Source organism: Mus caroli, unplaced genomic scaffold, assembly GCF_978045245.1.
Source record: "Mus caroli unplaced genomic scaffold, Mus_caroli_1 scaffold_1, whole genome shotgun sequence".
Classification (NCBI taxonomy): Eukaryota; Metazoa; Chordata; class Mammalia; order Rodentia; family Muridae; genus Mus; species Mus caroli.
The window spans coordinates 94003003-94027202 of record NW_028227256.1 but is presented as its reverse complement, the minus strand read 5'-3'; the positions used below and the strand labels follow the sequence as shown (position 1 = coordinate 94027202).

The window sequence follows — 24200 nt, the reverse complement described above, 5'->3', positions numbered from 1 at the left end:
ATGGATGCTAAGATCAACAGTTAGTAAATAGGATCTCATGAGACAGAAATGAAAAGCAAAGGACACCATTAGTGGGATAAATGACAGCCTATAGAATGGGAAAAGATTTTTACCAACTTCACTTCCTATAGAGAAATAAAACTCAAAATATATAATGCACTCAAGAAACTGTGCAAAACCAAATGGTTCTATGGGCATCAGATATACACATCAAACTTTCTGTAGAGCAAACTGAAATGGCTGGAAAACCAAGAAATGTTCAACATCCTTAGCCATCAGAGAAATGCTAATCAATCACTTTGATATTCCATTTCACACCTGTCAGAATGGCTAAGATCAATAATATAAGTGACAGCCCATTGTGGCAATGATGTGGAATAAGCAAAACACTTCTCCATTGATGGTGAGATTATGATCCCTTACAGGTGTTATAGAAACCAATATAGCAGTTCCCTAGAAATCACTGGGAATTGATCTACTTCAAGATCCAGCTATACCACCTTGAGCATATACCCAAAGGATGTTTCATCCCATCACAAGGACACATGCTCAGGCATGTTCATTATGGTATTATTCATAATAGTCAGAAACTTAAAACAACTTACAGATTTCTCAAGTGAAGAGTAGATAAAGAAAATTTGTTCCTTTTACCCAATAGAGTATTACTATCTGTTTAAAAAAAATGATATCATGGGGGCTAGAGAGATGGCTCAGTGGTTAAGACCACTCACTGTATTTCTGAAAGTCCTGAATTCAATTCCCAACATCCATATGGCAGATCACAACTGTCTGATGCTGCCCTCAGGTATGCTGATGTACATGCAGACAAACTATCCATATGCATATAATACATAAATAATACATCTTTAAATATGACATCATGACATTTCAAGCAAATGGAAAGAAATAAATGAAATCACCCTAAGTGAGATAACCCAGACCCAGAAATATAAATGTGGGATATATCCCACATACATATATGCCATTGGATAGATGATAACTGACCTATAACCTAATACCCCAAAACACTGTCTTAGTTAGAATTCCTATTGCTGTAAAGAGACACTGTTCACAGCATCTCTTATAAAAGAAAACATTGAGTTGGGGCTGTCATACAGTTCAGAAGTTTAGTGTCAACTCTCATTATGACAGGGAATAGGGTCTCAAGGAAGCAGCATCCAGACATGGTGCTGGAGAGGTAGCTGAGCATTCTACATCCTAATCAGCAGGCAGTGGGTAGACAGAGTGTGACTGGGCCTGGCTTAAACATCTGAAACATCAAAGCCCAACCACTGTGACACACTTTCCCCATCAACACCACTCAAACTCCAACAAAGCAACACAGCTCCTAAGAGTGCCACTACTTATGAGCCTATTGAGGCTGCTTTCATTCAAACCACCTCAGAGGTTTTTATAGAGGAAGGCTCTAGAGGAGCACACGAATCATCCTGGGAGTTGAATGTAAAACAAGTTTTGTCAGTGGAAAGTGGGCTAGTGGGGATGTGAAAATATTAGTCATGTATGGACAAGCAGGGGAGATAGGGTTGAGGCAGGGAGTGGAGAAATAGCTATAATTGAGGAGCAAGAGAGAGGGGGGAAGGGGGAGGGGGAGGGGAGGGAGGGAGAGAGAATGGAAATCTAGAGCAGTGGAGACTCCCTAAAATATGGGAAGGCAAACCAAGTCAGATTTCCTATACTGGTGGAGGCAATTTTCCAACTTGCCATCTCCTGTCTCAAAGGAGACTGCAGTAACATGAATGCATTGCATTCTGTAGAGTTGTCAGGGGCATCTCATGGAAATCAACAAACCATCAAGGCTATGGATAAACAATAGATTTCTCTCCACAGATTAACAGGGGGCCCCATTGCCAAGGTCAACACCCACAAAACTCATTGAACATAGAAAAGTTCAGCTGGTGCCTTCATGGAGCCTTCCTGTCTTTATTCTAATGTTTTTGCTGTGGGAAGGTACTTCATAGGCTGCCAAAAGAGAAATGCAAACATTAAACCAACCACAAAACTTTTGACCCACAATCCATCGTGTCTGCAAATATGGAAAGACAGTGGTGTGAGAGTAACTAACCAATGTCTGATTTGACTTAAGGACTATTCCATGAGATAGAAATCATACCTCACACTACTTGGTTGGCCTGAAGATAGGCCTGAAACTGAGGGTAAAAACAAATATGGTTTGTATTTAGAAAAAAAATGTATAAATAAAATAATTCCTAATGATATTCTGTTATGCTCATAGATCAGTGCATTCTTTAGTCATCCTCAGAGAATCTTCCTTCTTCAGTTGATTGGAACCAGAGTGGAAACCCAGATAGACTTTACTCAGAGAGCATTATTCAGAGAGGGAGGGATGGGGAGGGCAGGGGAGGGAGAGGGAGAGGGAGAGGGAGAGGGAGAGGGAGAGGGAGAGGGAGAGGGAGAGGGAGAGGGAGAGGGAGAGGGAGAGGGAGAGGGAGAGGGAGAGGGAGAGGGAGAGGGAGAGGGAGAGCGAGAGCGAGCTATGAGCTATCTTGGAACACACAACTCTAAATAGGATGTCACCATTTAATCCCTTCCCTTAGAACTCCAGGGACTCCAAGAAAGAAGAAGCAGAAAGAGTGTAAGAGCCAGAGAACACCAAGACAAGAAAGGTATTTTGTATCAACTGAAAACGTTCTTGTCAATTTATAGAAATGGAAATAGCAAGCCCAGGGCCTACATGGGTCTCCACCAGGTCTTCTGCATACATTATATCTTTCAGCTTATTTAATTTTTATAGGATTTTTCAGAGTGTGTCTCTGATTCTTGAGCCTGCACTTTTCCTTCTGTTGGGTTGCCTTGTCCAGCATCAATGCAATGGATTTTTCTTTTATCTTATGTATTATTTTGGCATGATTGTTTGTTATCTGCTAGAAGCATGTTCTTTTCTAATAAGAGGTAGGAAGAGGATGCATCTGGAGGTGAGGGGATATGGGGACCTGGGAAAGGTAGAGAAAATGGAAAATAATCAGGATATATTTTATGAGAAAAATATGTACACTATTGTTTTAGGTGTTAACAAAACTTTACCTTTCATAATATCTTCAGTAATCTTAACACAAATAGTAGTTTTACATTCCAAATAAAAATTATGTGACAAAATGAAGCATATTTTTAAATGAAATTACTCACATTTATTGTTTTAAAATTATCAATATATTCCGTTGAGAAAGGGAAAGCAATCAATCCTTACACAATGAAGAAATCAGCTAGAAATTAATCTTCGTCTTCTTTTTTGCTTTTTTACTCTTCACAGGTGTATCCAGACTCTCAATATTCCCATTTACCAGTTAATCATATCTGCCCAATGCATAAATACAAAGCAAGGTTGTGGCTACTTGCATGCTAGTCCCTGAAATTAAGACAATATAAATAGTAGAAGTGTAACTATATCATATTTAACAAAAGTTTTTAAATGGGCAATGCCATTTACCCAGATAAACCATATAGTTTACTTCTGAAGGTATTAATTCCCCATTGATAAACAAATATTATAATTTTTGACAAATTATGCATTTTAAAATGCTTCCTAAGTTTTTCATACTTATCAGATAGCTTCCAAAAAGTAATGTTTCATGAATTCATAAACTATGTTAATTTGCAAGTACATAAATTATATTTTCAAAATCATCAATAAGAGCTGAAACTTGCTTATGTTTTATGTAGTTTAATCGAAATCTTGATCACACATAAATACTAATAATTGTTTTATAGATTTAATGTTTGTCTCAAATTTCTTAAAATTACAAATATTACATAAAAAATAATTAAACTTCACAAGTGAAACTCCCTGTTAGTGTCCAAAAGTTGTAGGAAATCAATACTAGTTATCTAATCAAACAAGAAACATTAATAAGTCTTTTTCATTTATGGACTATTACATCTGTTTTAAGGGATAACATCTCAAAGACATAGTTACCTGTGATAGTAAAGTAATAGTAGCATGAAAATTACAAGTAGTGAGTGACTATAATGTGCATTTGGAAGCTGTTCTGGATAGCTCTGAAGCTAATTATATTTGATGTTAATTCTGTTCTCCTGTGAGTGGTTGTGAACAAGGAATGAGTCAGCACTCAGGTGATTTCCAGTAAGCCTGCTTCCCACCTTAATTTGTAAAATAAAGTAAAGCTGCTGATTGGGTAGATAAAAGGGAAGGTGGAACAGAAGGTGGGAGAGTGAGGAAGGAAAAAATGGTAGAGGGAGAGGATGCAGAGGAAGAGGAAGAAGAAAAGCTGAGAAGAAGAACATGGCCTGGACAAACAGCAAGTTCTAAGGGCTCTCATAGATGTGGGTCATTGGGCTATGCACAGACATGCTGGTCTCCAGTTGACCTGAGGTCTGAACTCCAGAAGGGTGATAATTCACCTACATGACATGGTAGGTGTTCCCTCATGTTCCTGAACTCTGGCTCCTGTCTAAGTTACTGACCCCAAAGCCCCCACAAGAGAAGCATGGCTAGAAGCCATATAGGCAATGTCCCAAGCTTCTGACCTTCAGGCTAAACTCGTCCCCAGTTACCTAGCAACAGTAAAGACCATAGAAGGGCTGCTTGGCCCTACCTCGCTCTCTTACTCCTCACTCTCACCCTCTCACTCCTCTCTGTCTTCTCTCCTCTTTCACTCCTCTCTCATTCCTTTGTTCTCATATCTCTCACTCCTCCTCCTCTCCTCTCCTCCCTCTCCTCTCCTCCCCTCCCCTCCCTCCTCTCCCTCTCTCTCTCTCCTCCCCTCCCCATCCCTCCCCTCCCTCTCCCCTCCCTCTCTCCCTTGCCTCCCTCTCCCCCTCCCCTCCCCTCTCCCCCTCCCCTCCCCTCTCCTCCCCCCCTCTCCTCTCTCCTCCCCCCCTCTCCTGTCCCTCTCCCTCCCCTGTCCCTCTCCCCCTCCCCCTCTCCCCCTCCCTCCCCTCCCCTCCCCCCCTCTCCTCTCCCTCTCCTCTCCGTCTCCCTCTCCTCTCTGTCTCCCTCTCCCTTCTCTCCCCCTCTATCCTCCCCTCCCCTCCCCTCCCCCTCCCCTGTCTCCCTCCCCTCCTCCTCCCCCCCATAGATAGTCTCTGCTCATCAAGATCCACTATGCTTGTCTGGGAACCTCTCTTCCCTCTCTCCTATAACCCCGGGGCTTCAGGGAGTGGCCCCAAGGCCTCCAGGTTGGGATGCCCCTTGTCCACCTCCTGAAGAGGTAGGTGGTCAGTAGCTTGGATGCCCACCCAGGTCTGAGTCGAAAGCATGTGGCAGCCCTCCCATTGTGGCAGCTCTCCCACGTCCACCTGTCTAGAGCATAGGTGGAACTCTGGCGACGCGTGGGCATTCCTTTCCCCCTCCTTCCCCTGGGCCCCCCTTTTAGTTCCTACAGAAGATCGTAGTGTAGTGGTAGATCTGCCCAATCTAGGCTTGCAGGATGTAATCATATGAACTGAGTCGTGTTTTCATTTCTGGGGCATATTTGGGAGGAGATTTACTGCAACAGGAAGCATAAAGTTTGAGAAAAGAATGAGAAATTATTTAAAATAAACCTAGTATCTCTTCCAAGAAGAGGGGTATGCTAGTAAAAAATGGATCTGACCACAGTGGAAAAAAATCTAGACAATATACTAAATTTTTCCATGTTTAATAACTAAAGAAATAAGGAATTAACTTCCAAAGGAAGGGAAAATTTCATGACAGTGACATGGAGTACATTTTCCACAGCAGATGGGAGCAAGAGGCAGAAAACCACACTTTCACACAAGAAGTACCTGTGAGAGAACAGAGCATTCTGTTGTAATCTTACAAAGCCTGACCTGGAATGATTGCATAGAACAAAGTCCAAAGAAATACCAAGAGTTGTGCTTAATATTGAGAGGGCAATATTCAAACAATCAAATAGTAATGATATGCCGTGGGCAGCACTGGCTGTTTTTATTCAGAATTTTAGACTAGTAAAGACTTGGAAATTTTATAGCCTGGTCAGGAAAGAGCAAAACCACGTTTGAAAGAACAAAATGTAAGTGTGGCCCAGTAAGCACTTGCTAATGAGATTTATGTGACTCTGTATAAGTGGACAGTTTTGGATCAGAACAATGAAGAAAGGCCTACAGGACATTCCAGAACTCCTTAAAGATGCCCTTGGCACCAGAAATGGACTTCCTGCCCAGGGAAAGTTTCTTTCCTTGCTGTCAAGTGAGTACCACAAAAATAGTCATGGCTCAGTCTTCAGTATCAGAACTCACATGGACAGCAGATCTTACTAAGTGGTCATAGTTGTCCAGGGAAGCAAAATGCAAGTGTGGGGTTACTGACAGCTTCAACAAAATTTTCATAGGAAGTCCTGTAGACCAAACTGAAATGTGGTACAAGCCTATACAGAATTCGCTTAATGGTGCTATGGGAAGTTGAGCTTTGGAAGTGGACCTGCAAATGGGACAATAGATAATCAGAGCAGTTAAAAATATTCTACTGTATCAGATATAGTTATAGATAATTTCAAAGCCAAACCAAAATAAAAACTCTGGGTCCTAAAGGATTATCAACATCACAGGGCAAAGGTTGCTTGAGAGGCCACCCTTCATTACAATTTTTTCAAGATGTCAGGTTTGGAGCTTTAAGACTCTATCTTCTATGCTGGATTTCAACTTTTGTTCTGGCTTCAGTCCTAATCTCCACTTCCTGACATCTTCCTTTGGACTACTGATGTATATCCTGTGCTTGTCACACTGCTAACTTGTAGACATGTTACTTTTTAAAACATCAGCTCATAGATGAAAGTGCTTTCTATGTGTCCCAGGTGAACCTGTGGACTTAGTATTTTGCAGTGACGTTGCAGGGTCCTTGGCACTATGAGGATCTGATTATTACGTTTTATATTAGGAGAAGGTCATAGATCTTGGAAGCCAGGGATGGATTGCTACACATTGGATATTTATGTAGTGGAAGCTTGACTGTACTATATTAATACACTGGTGATGAGTCTTATAAGAGGTCTTCCACAGTGGGACAGTCAGAAAACACCACAGGTAAGGATTTTACAAGTCATTGATCTTGATTACTTCCCATTGTAGCAACAAGCTATGGATATTCTAACTTCCTGTCTCACAATGTGGTACTTCTCTAACAGACAGGTCCCAGACATTATATCGAGGACTATGATCTGATAGTCAAGCAAAAAGTTCTTTTTATAATTTAATCCTATTTGGAATTTGAAACTCCCAGGCTATGGACTACCAAGATTCAAATATTTTTTTAAGCAATTGAAAATGTAATAGTAATACATGCAATATCTATCTAATTTATCCATATTTTCAAAAGAAACATTTTCCTTGTTTTTGGATAAGAAAAGTTTCTGCCGTGTAACGTCATTATCCATTCATCAGTTGGGGAGATTCGTGTACAGTGTTTTTGACATTTCAAGATGGTGACTAAAAGATCCTATAGCTCTTCTTCACTATCTCATATTCTCTTTGCTTTGTGTTTCCTTGACTGGATTATTTTTAATAACTTGCCATCTGACATATCAGATTGTTTCTGTGCATGTGTGAACCAGCCTCTGAAATTATACTTATTAACTCAGTTCCTGTGTTGTTACCTTCAAATTTCTATTTTTTTCTCATTTTCTGATTGATTTTATTTTTGCTGAATTTAAGTTCTTTTTCATATTCTCTTTTCTGATTGCATCTCTTGTTTAATATCTATACAGTAGAAATACACCAATGGAGTACACTCCAATGTGTAAATACCACTAACTGCACTCATTAACACAAACATGCACACATACAGCATTACTTTCTGTTTCAACATTCTGATATCAATTCATTTAAATCACATTCACTATTCATGACTTTTATGCACATATATTTTAACAAATTCACACATTCATCTTGTGTGGAGTCCATCATTCTCCAACTGTTAGATAAAATATCTGAATTAGCATAATTCTAATTTTCCTTCTTTCTTAGCAGATATGTTGTCAGTTTAATCCAATGATTTTTCATGAAGTTCTTATGTTTATTTGCATTTTATTTAAAAGAAGCATTCAGTGATACGTCTCAACAATATCTGGACATCAATTCTCTAATACTTTTGAGAGATTTTCAATAAGTTAACGTGGAATAATGTAAATCATGTCTAATCAAAACGGAAGAAACTTTCAAGTTTAGTCTTCAGAGAGATAATAGTTTTTTGATGATGCTATTTACAGCTTGCCTAAGTTTGGGTTTTATTTTTATGAAGAACACTATGACCATTTCAACTCTTATAAAGGAAAACATTTAATTTTGGATGGCTTACATTTTCAGAATATTAGTCCATGATTATCCTGGTGGGAAGCATGGAAGCATGCAGGCAGAGATGGTCATGTAGATGGAGCTGAGCACTGTACATCTTGATCCACATGCATAAGAAGGAAACTCTGTGCCACACTGGACAAAGCTTTAGCATAGAAGACCTTAAAGCCCACCTCACAGTGATACATTTCTTCCAGCATGGCCACAATTATTCCAATAATGCCATACCTCCTAATAGTGTAACTTCTTATGGGTCAAGTATTCAAACATGTGGATCTATGGTATCATACCACTTCGTTTCAATTCCTAGCCTCAATAGGCTTGTAGATGGATTATAATGCAAAATAAATTCTTCAGTTCCTATAATCTATCACAGTCTCAACACTGTTTAAAATCGAAAGTTCCAAGTGTCTTCTGAGATTCACACAATTTCTTAACAGTAACCTTTTGTAACATGAAAATCAAAAGGCAGATCTCATACTTCCAACACAGCACAGGATATACACTACTGTTCCAAAAGGAGCACACACACACACACGCACACGCACACGCACACACACAAATCAAAAACCAACCAAACAAAACCCAGCTTGGCAAACTATGAACTCTGCATCTCTGTGTCTAATGTCAAAGTGCTATTCAAATCACCTTTCAGCTTTATTAATTGCAACACACATCCTTCTTTTGGGTTGAATTCATTCCCCATGTTTAGCTCTCTTTGGCAGGTATCCAATGGATCTGTCATCTCTAACAATTTGGGGTGTCCATGAAGGGACACCCTTGACACAGTCCTTGTGTTAGCAATTTTCTTAGTCACAGAGAAAGATTCCATAACCTCTTTCTTTATTCTTGCTTCTAAAGATAGAACCATGTGTCCAAAGATGCAAATTTCTGCTATTGGCTGGAGCTTTAACATGGTCCCCCTCATTCAATTCTATATTCACCAACTTTCTGTTTTTGATTGCTTCCTTTATTTCCTAGACTCAACTGTCCTGAAATTTCATTGGTAGTCTAGGCTGACCATAACTCAGATATCTGCATGCCTTTGTCCCCTGAGTGCTGCAATTAACAGCATGTATTTCCATGCCTAGACCTAAGCTGCTCTTTAATTCCTTTATTATTATTATTAATATTATTATTATTATTATTATTATCATCATCATCATTATATATTTTATTTACATTTAAAATTGTATCCCCTTTCCTCATTATTTCTAATAATCCCCCTATCTCATCCTTCTTCATCCCTACTAACCCACCCACTCATGCTTCCCTGTCTTGGCATTTCCCTACACTGGGGCATTGAGCTTTCAGAAGATCAAGGTCCTCTCTTCTCATTGATGTCCCACAAGGCCATCCTCTGCTACATGCTAGAGCCTAAAATCTCTCCATGTGTACTCTTTGGTTGGTAGTTCAGTCTCTGGAAGCTCTGAGTGTATGGTTGGTTCATATTGTTCCTGCTATGGGGCTGCAAACCCCTTCAGCTCCTTAGGTCCTTTCTCTAGCTCCTCCACTGGGAATCCTGTGTTCAGTCCAATTGAGGGCTGTAATCATCCACTTCTGTATTTGTGAGGCACTGGCAGGCCCTCTCAGGAGACAGTTATATCAGGCTTCTGTTAGCAAGCACTTGTTGGCATCCACAATCGTGTCTGTGTTTGGTAACTGTATATGGGATGGATCCCCAGGTGGGACAGTCATTGGATGGCCTTTCCTTCAGTTTCTGCTCCAAACTTTGTCTCTGTATCTCCTCCCATGGGTATTTTGTTCCCACTTCTAAGAAGGACTGAAGTATCCACAATGTGGTTTTCCTTCTAGAGCTTCATATGGTCTGAGAATTGTATCTTGGGTAATCCAAAATTCTGGGCTAATATCCACTTATCAGTAAGTGTATATCATGTGTGTTCTTTTGTGATTGGGTTACTTCACTCAGAGTGATATTTTAATTGCATCCATTTGCCTAAGAACTTCATGCATTCATCGTTTTTTAATAGCTGAATAGTACTCCATTGTGTACTATTGTAAATGTATCACAATTTCTGTATTCAATTATCTGTTGAAGGGCATCTGGGTTCTTTCCAGCCTCTGGCTATTATACATAAGGCTGCTTTAAACATAGTGGAGCATGTGTCCCTATTACATGTTGGAGCATCTTCTGGGTATATTCCCAGGAGTGGTATAGTTGGGTCCTCAGCTATGTCCAATTTTCTGAGGAACTGCCAAACTGATTTTCAGAGTAGTTTGCAATCCCACCAGAAGTGGAGGAGTGTTTCTTTTTCTCCACATTCTTACCAGCATCTTCTGTCACCCGAGGTTTTGATTTTAGCCATTCTGACTGGTGTGAGTTGGAATCTCAGAGTTGTTTTGATTTGCATTTCCCTGATGACTAAGGATGTTGAAAATTTCTTTAGGTGCTTTTCAGCCATTCGGTATTCCTCAATAGAGAATTCTTTGCTTAGCTCTGTACTCCATTTTTTCATAGGGTTATTTGGTTCACTAGAATTCCTGAGTTCTTTGTATATATTGGATATTAGCCCTCTATCTGATATAGTGTTGGTAAATCCAATCTTTTCCCAATTTGTTGGTTGCCATTTTGTCCTATTGACAGCATCCTTTGCTTTATAGAAGGTTTGCAATTTTATGAGGTCCCATTTGCCAATTCTTGATCTTAGAGTACAAGCTCTTGGTGTATCTATTTCCCACTGGATGGCTTTAGCTCCTTTGTCAAAGATCAAAGTATGTGGGTTCATTTCTGTGTCTTCACTTCTATTCCACTAATCTATCTGCCTGTCACTGTATCAGTACCATGCAGTTTTCTTTTTTTTAAATCACAATTGCTCTGTAGTCCAGCTTGAGGTCAGGATTGTGTGATGGGATCTTGCCCTGATGTCCCAAATCCCTTCATTCCACATAAAGTCTTTAATATGTTTAGCTTCTTGAACATGAGATTTTACTCCTTTGTGCTTCCTGGTGCCCGTTTTCTCCATACGTTTTGTAATTTTCCTTGTTCCTTTTCATCAAACTGTTCTTCATATTAGTGAACCACAAGGCAGCCTACCCTAGGCTGTTTGAGATTTTATTTTCCATGAAATTAATCTAAACATCTTCACTTTAACCTCAGGAAGACTCTTCAGACAAGGGTAAGAGCAGCCACATTGTGCACCCTAATATAACCAGAATGATCTCTAGACAACATACTAACATCTTTCTCCTCTGAAACTTGAGCCCAGCACCCAGAAGTTCAAATCACACTCAGCACCACTGTCTTCTATGTTCTTATTACTGTGGCCTATTGTTCTCAGTTAAAATGCCCTCCAAAGCTTTCCCAACCCATAAGACCAAACCCACATTCCTCCAATTCAAAACATGGCCAGGCTTATCATGCCATACTCTATTCCCTTGTACAAACTTCTATCTTAGGATGTTACTGGTGGGAAGAGACACTACAGTAATTCTTATAAAAGAAAATATTTACCTAGGATAGGCTTACACTGTCAGAGATTTGGTCCATTTATGTGATCATGAGAAGACATGCTGGAGTGTAGGCAGACGTGGTGATGGAACATAAATTGAGAGTTTTGCGTCTTGATGTGCAGGCTAGAGGTGACAGTATGCCACACTGGGCATGTAGATTGAGCATAGGAGTACTTTAGCTTCCCTCCACAGTAACATATTTTCTATAAAAGTTCCACCACTACTTTTAAATGCCACACTTCTTAGCATTGTCACTCCCTATGTGCCAAGCATTCAAACAGATGAATGTGTGTATGTAGGGGAGTGATACCTGTTCAAACCACCAAACAGATATAATAGTTTTGTTCAAATTTATCTAATATTTAACATTTACTCTCAAAAAGCTCATAGAGAAAATAAATGTACATGCAAATTAGTAATCACACTAAATTCATAATAATTATCACACATGTTTTAAAAGTATAAAATAAATCTAGAGGGCATTTAACAGAAAAAATATATGCATTTACATAACTTCTGTATTACAAATTCATAAAATTATTCCTATATGATTATATGTCTTTAGTTATCAAAGTACTTATTCATAGTTATTACCCTGGTATAAACAATTAAAAAATTTAAAATCAACTTTTTATATAAATTTATACAATTCACATCACTTACATGTTCCTACAAATGTGTAGACCAATTGTTTCCCTTTATAGATCCAACAATGTACTTTAATTCCACATTCATCAATGTCCCAAAAACTACAACATAAAGCTGATGTTTCTGCAAAATATATTGGTGCAGGGACAGATCCTATAAAAGAAGTCAATGATTAGAAGTACTTCCCAAAAAAACAGGATGAGAATAATTTCTTTTCAAGAAACACACACACACATGCGCACACACTCATGATCCTCTAAAGAAACTATTTAAAATTCTGCAAAAGTCTCTTACCTACTTAGTAATCAATATCCTGATGCTTGCATTCATACCAATGAGCATTGTACTTTGTAATGATTTTAGAATTCTGTTCATACTGTTGTTTACAAGATATCATAAAGTAGGTTTTTGCATTTTCAGGAAATATTTAGCAGACATATTTACAATATACTATTTGCTTTTTTTTACTCCCACTATCTTTAACTACAGATAACTATGAGATTTTTAATGAGCAAAAATGACTTAATACAATTATCTGATTGCATTCTCTTGTCTATGTCACATGAGAATGCTTTTCTTATTTCGGGGAAATATATTCCAAGTATCTCCAGGGGATGTTTGAAACTGTATGTTGCATCAACCTGTCTATACATATGAAAACACAAACAACCCCCACACTGCCATCCCCTCCACTTGGGGTTCGTGTGTGTGTATGAGTGTGTATGTATGTTAAATGTGGTTCAATATGCTGCTATCAATTAAAATACATTTTCTTTTCATATCTTTTATTTTAATTTAGCTTAAAAGCATGTGATATTATAAATCTATCATTCTTTGTTTTGATAGACTCATCCTCTATTTCTCCTCCCTTCATCTCTTTCCCATTCTTTTAAGACCACAGCATCCAGTATTTCCCTCTGTGTTTTCATATCACATGAGTTTCATCATTCTCGTTCATGAACTTTTACTCACACTGCAAGATTTTTGCTGCCCATGTAACTTCTTCACGAAGACTTCATTCTCTCTAAGGCTTCCCTGGCCCTTTTGCTGCTCTATTATTTCACTCCCTGCCTGAACCCTTCTGTTCCCTACATTCTCCCTCACTACTTTCATTTCACCTACATTATGCCACTCCTCCTCCCCAAATGCATCCTATCAAGCAATGGGCCATTTCTAGTTTCAATGAGTACTTTGGATTACCTACAAATGATCAGAAGCTAGGATTCACATTTGAAAAAGAACATTTAGAATTATATCATTGGACATAAGTGACCTCACTCAATTTAATTCCTTTGGTTATATCCATTTTCTTGCAAGTTTCTCAATGTCACTTTTTCATTACTGGTATAACAAGAATGATATAACAGTGTTATGTGGTAAGAATTATTTCAGAGTTTTAACATATATGCTCTACATATGTAAATAATACTCTCCATAAACCCAGGTAATATTAAATGAAAATCTCAGTGTCAAACACAGTTTTCCTCTCTGTTGGTTATTGGTCAGGGAGGCTATGGAGGCACTTGAAACAATATGGACTATGGCCATTGATAATAGTACCACCACATCTATATGATTAGACCTGATTACTGAAGATACTGCACACTTTGGTTACAGGACACAGAGAAAACAACCTTGAAATCTTTCTGCTGACTAATTTTCATAGAGCTAGGTGAGCTATGCAGGCTGATGGAGAAAAGTTGGGTATTATTCATGGCCAGATCCAACTACAGTACAAAGATTTCAGGCAGGTAGTGCTCGTGGTGCAATAGTGGCAAGATTGGTTATATGGACAACCAATTCCTTTCTTATTGAACTGTAGAACTACTCTGCAAGAGGAAGTTTATGAGTACTAATATGAAAATATTTCAGAGTACACAATTCTTATGGCAACCCACCAGCATACAACAACAAATATAATATTACATCGAATACGGGGATATTTTATATAATCTATCTAATCAGTGTAATTTTTGTGCAATGATGAAGAAACTTCAACTCCAAAAGCAAGGCTTCAGCTAACACAATATAATTTATACCTATTTTGTTTAATTGGATGGCTTTTATTTTATGTAATTTCTTTATGTATTTACTTTAGCTTCTACATATTTCAGAGCAATTTCATATTCATTTTTGTATCACTTTACACTATTATTAATTGAAGTTTAAATATACATGAAAATTTACATGTCAAAGATGAACAATTTTGTACATTGAATATAGCTGAAAACACATACCAATGAATCTCCAAACTGTAAACATAACACCCAGGCTGATTGAATTCCAGCTGGTAGGTACACTTCTGAAAGCAAACAGCAATGATCTTACCTGTGAGTGTCACATGCTAGGTTTATGTTTTTAAATGTATATGTCATACTTAATTTATACTACAAATATTTAGCTGGTTGACAAGAGTTCAATTTGGCCTATGAACACAGAGGATATCTATCCATTTACCTATTATTTAACATGACTAAAAACTCAAATGATGAAATTTTTTTTTCCATAGGAAAGAACTTTATGCATCAAATCTGCCTGAGCCACCTTTTCCTGAAACAACTCAGGTCTGTCTAGCTCTCACATTTACTTTCCTCCCTTTACCAGGTATGGAATTGCTTAGAGTCCGTTTCAGCATTGTTAAGTCCACTCTGCATTTTCCTAGTTTGTTGTTTCTGGCGGATTCTACACTCCATAAATTGTATCAGTAAGCCTACACTTAACATTCTGGCCTTCAGTTGAGTTCTAACTAAATGGCTCTTTGAATGAAGGAGAGAGCTTAAGTCCACTCTTTACCTTCAGGCTTCTCTCCATGGTTACTTGGGGGGAGTGAGTTCTACAGAAGGTTGTCTTCCTTACAAGGGTACCTCTCTCACCCTCACTCCCTGCAGAGCATGGGGCTGCATACCATACTATGGAATGGCATTCCTTACATCCAGCCTACATTTGGTTACTTTATTCAACTTTACTTGAATTGTCCTAATTTCTGGGTTTCCCCTCTTTCATGTGGTACACTTATTATATTCACAACTCCTAATTAAAATAAATGAACAAATAACTTTACATCATTTAAAAGAGGAGACACTCACCCACACGGATGGAAACAAGTCTAATTTGTCAAGCCATACACAGAAACACATCATTAATGGTAGCTAAGGCTTGTTGGGAAGACTAAAGTTCAGCAGGAGCAGATGAAATGGTAAAAAGAGAAACCCTGTCTCAAAAAACCAAACCCAAAACAAACCAAAACAAAAAAAAACCAAAACCAAAACAAAACAAAACAAAAAACCAAAACCAAACCAAAACATAAAAAAAGGAAAAATCTAAAATCTATTATGTACATTCATGAGTAAAAGTTAAGATGTTTTTATTTCGATATTTTTTACAAGATAATGTTTCACAGATTTTTAAAAATTTATTTAGTGCCCTCTGATTACAGAGCCCCCCAGGCTGTCTTGTGTAGCTCTCCTCTCTGGGCTATCCAGTCACAGCACACCCAAGTACATTCTCTCTCACTGAATCCCCAAAAGACTCTTTAGTTAGAGGAAGCTGAACCAAGGCAGGCACACTAGTCAGAGATAGACGTTGTTCCACTTGTTAGGGGATGAACATGAAGACCAAGCTTTACTTCTGCTACAAATATGTAGGGGCCTAGGTCCAGGCTCTACATGCTCTTTGGTTAGTGGTTCAGTCTTTGAAACCCCACAGACCCAGGTTAGTTGACTCTGTAGTTCTTCTTTTGGTGTTCTTTGTCTTTCCAGCTTTCTAACTTCCACTCTTCCACTGTATTTCTGATTGAAGACGTCAAATATTTGTTTAAGAAGCAAAAGAAATTAGATCTGCATTTTAAATCAACACCTTATGCTTTGTGACAAATATGTATCAATTTTTATTTTTTCTACATACAGACGAGCAGTTAGACCACATTATTTATTGAATATACTGTCTTTTGTCCATTGTATATTTTTGACTTCTTTGTCAAAGATCAAGTGTGCATAAAAGTGTGGGTTTATTTCAGGATCTTCAATTCTAATCCACTGATCAACCTGCCTGTCTGTGTACCAATCCTTCTAATCCACGGATCGACCGGCCTGTCTGTGTACCAATCCCATGCAGGTTTTATCACTACTGCTTTATGGTATTGCTTGAGGTCAGAGATGATGTTTCCTCCAGAATTTCTTGAATTGTTTAGAATTGTTTTCCCTAACTTGGAGTTTTATTTTTCCATATGAAATTGAGAATTACTTTTTCCATGTCTGTGAAAAGTTGTGTTGGAACTTTGATAGGGACTGAGTTGAATCTGTAGATTGCTTTTGGTTGAATAGCCATTTTTACTATGTTATTCCTACCAACATTAGCATTGGAGATCTCTCCATTTTCTGAGGTCTTTGATTTCTTTCTTAAGTGGATTGAAATTCTTGTCACACAGATCTTTCACTTATTTGGCTGGAGTTACCCCAAGATATATTTTTTTTTATTATTTATGCCTATTGTGAAGGCTGTTATTTCCATATTTTCTTTCTCAGCCCATTTAGTATTTGTATAAAGGTCTGCTACCAATTTGAGTTAATTATATATCCATCCACCTTGCTGAATTTCTTTATCAGGTAGAAATTTCTGGGTTCACTTATTTGTACTATTATGCCATCTTCAAATCGTGATACTTTGACTTTTTTTTTTTTTTGTCAATTTCTAACCTCTTGATTTCCTGTTGTTGCCATATTGCTCTATCTAGAATTTCAAGTACTATATCGAATAGGTGTGTGGAGAGCACAAGTGGATCAAGAACCTCAACATAAAACCAGGTACACTGAATATAATAGAAGAGAATGTGGAAAAGAACCCTGAACTCATTGCCATAGGGGCAAATTTCCTAAACAGATGCCAATGACTCAGGTTCTAAGAATTGATAAATGAGACCTCATGAGACTGAAAAGTTTCTGTAAGGCGAAAGACACAGTCTATCAGACAAATATGCAACCTACATATTGGGAAAAAAATCTTCACTAACCCTACATCTGATAGAGGGCTAGTATACAAAATATATGAAGAACTCAAAAAACTCACCTCCAGAAAACAAACAACCCAATCAAAAAATGTGTATAGTGCTAACCAAAGAATTCACAACAGAGGAATCTTGAGAGGTTGAGAAATAATTAAAGCAATGTTCAAAATCCCTAGTCATCAGGAAATTACAAATCAAAATGACTCTGAGTTTCTACCTTACACCAATCAGAATGGCTGAGATAAAAATCTCAAGTGGGAGCATGCTGATGAGGGGTGGAGAAAAGGAACACTCCTTTATTGCTTATGGGATTGGAAACTTGTACAGCCATTCTGGAAATCAGCCTGAGGTTCCTCAGAACACTGTAAATAGATCTACCTGAAGACCCAGCTATACTACTCTTGAGCACATATCCAAATGATGCCACACCATACAACAGGGGCATGTGCTCCACTCTGGTAATGGCAGCCTTATCTGTGATACCCAGAAGCCGGAAATAGCTTAGATGTCCTACCACTGAAAGGATAAAGAAAATGTAGTTCATTTACACGATGGAATAGTATTCATCTGTTAAGAACGAGAATGTCATGATTTTTTCAGGCAAATGAATTGAACTAGAAAATATCAGCCTTTGTGAGGTAACTCACAACACAAAAGGACATGCATGTTATATAATCAATAACAACTGGATCTTAACCAAAAATGTACAGAGTTCCTAGGATACAATCCACAGAACTCAAGATGGTTAACAAACAGAAGGGCCCAAGTTAGGATGTTAAATCCCAACTGGAAGGGAGAAGAAAACAATCAAGGGAGGCAGAGAGAGGGAGGGATGTGCGTGGGAGAGAGGGGAGGGAGAGGGGAAAAGGGGAAACATTATCAGGTATGGTTTGCAAGGGTGAGGGGGAGAGATAGGAAGAAGACCTGAGGGCAAGTACAATTAACAGAAGAAATACACAAACTTGATGGGGAGGGTGTTGGGATGTAGTGATAACTTCTGGAATGAACCAGAGACCTGGGAGGTGAGCGATTCTCAGGACTGAAAGGGAGGGGCTTTACATGAAATGCCAACAGCAGAGAACTTGTAGAGTCTCCCTCCAGGAGAAAGGCAGGACATCAAATGGAGGAATGGGGTTGCCATCCCACAGTCAAAAATTCTGACCCAGAATTGTTCCTGTCTCAAAGCATGGACAAAAATGGAGAAGAGACTGAGGGAAATGTGGTTCAGTGACTGGCCCAACATCTCAAGGGGAGGTTTCAAGGCCTGACACTATTACTGATGCTGTCTGTAATGAGCTTACAGACAGGAGCTTAATATGGCTATCCTCTCAGGGGCCCAACAAACAGCAGATAGATCTGACTGAGACAGATGCAGATACTTACATGCAACCTGTGGACTGAAGATTGGACCCCTGTGGTTGAATTAGGGAAAGGCTGAGAGAGAAGGTAAGGAAAATGGGAGTGGGTGGGAGAGCATGTGGGGGACTTTTGGGATAGCATTGGAAATGTAAATGAAATAAATACCCAATTATAAAAAATATGAAAAAAAAGAAGCTAAGGAAGAGGGTGACCCATAGGAAGACCAGCAGTCTCAACTAACCAGGACCCCTGAGATCTCTCAGAAACTGAGCCACCAATCAGGCATCATAAATGAGCTGGTCTAAGGTACTCGACACTTATATAGCTAGGACGGTCTGGCTTTGCCTCAGTGAGGGAAGAAAGGACTAACCCTCAAGAGAAACTTGAGGCCCCATGGAAATTAATAAAAAAGCAATGAAACAAAGGAAAAAAACAGCACCATGTCATGTCCCTTCACTATTTATTTCCTTGTGCTAAAACTGTAAACATTATCAAAAATGATTGATTTCTAAAATTCAACATTACTATTTATGATTAATAGTTTCATAACTCATGCCTCTATCTTTCAGAATTTTGAATATAAAATGAATGCATACCTAGGGGAGCAAAACAAGACAAAACACAGCTGCAAACCTTCATGTGTGTATGTACACCTGGCCTCTTTTACTGACATATACCCTCTCCTTTATCTCTTCTACTTGTCTCAAAATCTATTAAAAGTTAACACCCTAATTACCTTTTAATTCTTGTAACATTTATGTAATTAATTAAAACTACCTGTCTGAATTATCCTGCTCGTCATGGATTGCAAACTATCTTCATTGATTGTAGTTGACAACATATTCCTATTCAAAATTTCTTTCATTTTGTTTTTCTTTATTAAAAACTATTTTTTGTATAGGGACTTATCTCAGTATGTAGCCCTGGCTCACCAGAAAAGCATTGTGTAGAACAGGTTGGCTTTGAACTAAAAAATATCCACCTTTCCTTTTCTCAAGTGGTCTGTTTATAGAGATACACTGCCATGCCCTGCAGTTGCTTTCCTTTTTATTATATATACCAATTGCACAAAATAACGGCTTCTGAGTATCCAATGTACTCACTTTCTGTTCTATGTATTTACTTATTTATTTTTATAGGCAGTCTCAGGCTTCCTAGGATGGCAACAAAGGCCCTTTGTTTCCAAGTTTGACCTTGAACTCCTCATCCTCCAGCAGCAACTTTGTAAATTCTGGGATTAGAGGCATCTACCACCACTTTCTAGTTCTTGTAATGCTGAACATCACGCCCAAGGCTTTGTGAATATTCAGTAATTACTCTCCAAACAGCACTAGAGTTGAGCCTCCACTTTGTTCTACTTGTTTTGTGTGACTCTTGTTTTCTTAGGACCTGAAGATGCATCATTACTATATTTATTGAGATTGCAGTAAAATGTAATACAGGCCCTTTTAGTAATAAACCTCCCATCTGCAAGTGACTTTTGTTTTGGATCTAAAATTTGTGTCTAAAGTCTTTTGTTAAGTCATTTGACCCAATATAAGGCTTCAAAATGACAAGATATATTCTCTATTGATGTGGAAAACTACAGTTATTTCCTGTGTGTGATAATAAACCTTCTTCTGAAATTCTGCTACTTTAAATGAATTCCACTGCCATCCAAGGATTCTGAGATTTCATGAAATGTCATGCTTTAAAAGATTATATGTTCATTTACTGAACACTTTTTCCTGTAATATTGAATATTATTTTATCAGAGAAGTTCTGAGCATATTCCTTGCCTTCTGTGTCATCAGTTCCAGAGATACTCAGACTTGTCTTCTTATACTCAGCCCTGATCCCAAAACATTCATCTCATAGGAGGAACCTTATACTCTGATCAGAATTATATGCAGAAAATTCATGACATCTGTAAATTCTGAGGTGTTCTTCACATTTCTTCTTCTTTTCTTTTCAACAGAAGTCACTGAATAACCTAGACTGGCTTCAAACACACAATGTTCCAGCTTTAGTATTCAGTGTTGAGATTAACAGTTATGTCACGTTTGTTTTTTGTTCCTTAGAAACATTATTGTGAACATAGTAGCTGAAATTCCAGTATAGCTTCAATTTGTATAGATGTAATTTTAACTTTTTCTGTTTTATCATCTCATAATTTACAAAATATATGTGTGTGAAGGCATACTATGTTTTATTACTTTTTTTAATCATTAAGAAGCTGAAGACTCAAAGTCACATTTCAGGAATATAATTCTCTCTCTGCTGAGAACATTTATTAGATATTTCATATCTACTTTAATGAAATCACATTATTTACTAATAATGTGTGTGTGTGAGTATGTGTATGTGTGTCTGTGTGTATGTGTTTGCGTTTTGTTAGTCAGAGGTGGAGAGAGAGAGAGAGGGAGAAGGAAGGAGAGAGAGATGGTATAGTTCTGAGGTCAGAAGAAACATTTCAAGATATGGTATTTTTCCATCTGCCATGTGAGTTCTCAGGGATTGAGCTCAGGTTCTCAGACTTGGTATCAAGTGTCTTTACTCACTGAGATATTTTATCAACTCACTTATGGGTTCTTTTTCATTTTTCTTCCTGAATTTTATATTTACATTAAAAGAAATGCTCTTTTAGTTGCCAAAATGGGAAGCCTGAATAGGATTCTAAATGTCTCCATATCTCAACAAGGTTATAACTCTCACCCTTTTAACACCACCTTTTCAAATCACCAGATACTAATGAAATTAACTTTAAATGTGACTTTTTCACCCTCAGTTTCTCTTTTCTCCACTTCCCCCACTTGAACCTTTTTTTTTTCTATACTATGTTAAAACTACTCTATTTAGATGCACATCTGACTCCAGCCCAAGCCCTGGATAGGCTGGGGCAGAAGGGTCATGTGTTTGAGGCCATCTTGGGTTGTACAGCAAGACCTTATCCACCAAAACCAATACAAAATCAAATACTTCAACTACAGCAATGTAGAGGATAAAACACAGCATGTACCTCTCCAATTTTCCTATTTTTGTAGAGGAAATTAATTTTGCACATTACGTGTTACGATCAAACCCTCCACTATTTTCCCTCCCCTCCAGTTCCTTCTTAACTCTACCTCGTGTTTTTTTTGTTTGTTTGTTTGTTTTGTTTTTTTTTAAATTAAACTATGTATTTGTTTGGATAATCCACAATTTCTGTCTCTATATTCACTGCACAACTGAGAACATGTCAGAAGTAAGCTATTGATTATCTTCTTGTTGTTGGTCAGTCTTTACTGGATAGTCAGGCCACTGACATCCTTGATAACCACTCAACAGATTTAGTTTAGAATAATGCTCTTTTATTATGTATCTAGAGAAAAAACAGGTGGGTAGTTGGGCTAAACATATTCTGGACACTCAAGTGACAAATTTTGTGTAATTTAAGAAAATGCAACTCTAAAAGTTACTGTGGTCCTTTGTTGTTGACACTTACGATTTCTCATGACCCAGCTGTTAATGTAGAATTATAGTTAAATAAACACACTAATAAGTCAAATTTACACTCACATCTATGTGACAATTAAAAAAAATTGATTATGGATTCTACAAGGTAAATATAAGTTTTCTTTTAAAGTTAAGTTTTTTCTGGTGCATAGATACCTACATTTGCTATGTAGTTAGAGAGCTTTATATGAGACTCTAAAATTTGTTGCATTTTTAAATTAAAGTGACAATAAATGTAGCATCTATACACATTATGCAAAAAAGACCAAGTAAAATATGTAAAAGAAAAAATTATACATATACATAAATTTTAACAATATGAATATTTTCTCTATATTTTTACTATAATAAAACACAGGAAATCATTTGCTATACTAATTTGAAGTATTTCTAAAGGCATCATTTTTATCTATTAACTTTTCAATAATTACAAAAATTACATACTTACTCCATGATAATTATGAAGGTAGGTATACCACAGAGATTAGAAAAAATGGTTGCAGAAAAGAAAAAGGCAAAAAATAAAGGTAATGAAAGACATTTTGTATTACATGTTCCAAAAATAGCATCAATATATTGACCTTCATCATCAGCAGTTGTCAATCCTTGTATAATGCAAGAACAATTGTAGTATACCTATTAACATCGAAAATAAAAATAGTATTTCAGAAACATCCGGCATATAATAGCCTTATCATTATGAGAGTAAAAATTAAATAAATATTCAAGAGACATTTCCGAGGGTTTTGTTTCCTATTGCTTTTATAAATTTTTTATTTAGTGATATTAAATTTCAATCATTTAATTTCTCCTTCCTTTTTTCTTCTCAAAGCCTTTATGTTCATATTTCAAATTAATAGCCTCTTTTCTGTTTTATATCCTGTTACATACACATGTATATATATTTATACATACATATATGTAAATATATATTTACACACACACACACTCATATATATATAACTTGCTCAGTCTGTATATTTTATGTACTGTTTTGGGCTGATCATTTGGTATTGGATAACCATTTTGGTGTGCTCTTAATGGAGAACTCTATTACTCTTGTTCTCAGTATTCCTTTAAGGAGATTCTGCTACATAGCCTGGATGAATATTCTCATGCTAAACCTGCTCTACATTACTTATAAATTGAAAATTCTGAGATATTTTACTTGCCAGTAAATTACATGTAGGTGTTTGTGGGTATACAATTGTAAATAAAGCAGGTGTCTACAAATTTTAGAAATATTAGTCCCTTATGTAAGTTTCATTATTATTGGATGTCAATATATAGTAAAGGCAATTAAAGGTAATAAAATTATTCATTTCATTAATTAATTACATTTTATCTGAGATTTGAAGTATCAACATTAATATGACCATTATGAAAGACTGTGTAATTATGTTAAATATTTGTTTTGTGTATAATCATGATCACATTGATTTTTACTAAGCAGAGTAGAAACATTTTATCAGAGATCAAATTTTGTAAGAGCATTGAGAAACAATTGTAATCCAAACATTGGAGAGGAACAAACACACATAGCATGCATGAACGCAGGTAAACATGCACACATGCAAACATGCAAACACACACACACACACACACACACACACACACACACACACACACACACACGACCTATTACCCCGCTAACCCCAGGTGAAAATAGGCCATCATTGAGATTCTTCCAACCAAACAAAAGGGACATATATATTTAGTGAAGAATTCTACAAGACTATCAAAGAGACGTCAACTCCCATACTCCTCATATTATTGCCCAAAATGGAAATGGAAGGGACATAGACAAATTCATTTCTTTGAGTCTAGAGATATCCTGATAACAAAATCAAATAAAGACTCAAGAAAGAAAGGAAGAAAATTTGACATCAATTTTTCTTGTGCAGATAGACATAAAAGTACTCAATAAAATACTTGCAAACTAAATTCAAGAATACATTAA

General features: G+C 37.3%; 1 protein-coding gene across 4 annotated transcripts in view; it reads right to left on the bottom strand.

Annotated features, from left to right (window-relative positions):
- Positions 1 to 3175: 3175 nt before the first annotated feature.
- Positions 3176 to 24200, bottom strand: part of LOC110297693 (solute carrier organic anion transporter family member 6C1-like) — a 113519-nt gene continuing 92494 nt past the window's right edge. Inside the window, exons 10-13 of one of the 4 annotated variants that reach the window (XM_021166614.2) lie at positions 22689 to 22876; positions 14643 to 14707; positions 12421 to 12558; positions 3176 to 3385 (exon numbers count right to left, since the gene is read on the bottom strand). In XM_021166614.2, the coding sequence (XP_021022273.1) occupies positions 3324 to 3385; positions 12421 to 12558; positions 14643 to 14707; positions 22689 to 22876 (453 nt within the window). In that variant the 3' untranslated portion in view covers positions 3176 to 3323. The remainder of the gene's footprint in view (positions 3386 to 12420; positions 12559 to 14642; positions 14708 to 22688; positions 22877 to 24200) is intronic. The other 3 variants (XM_021166623.2, XM_021166641.2, XM_021166632.2) reach the window with 3 other exon arrangements.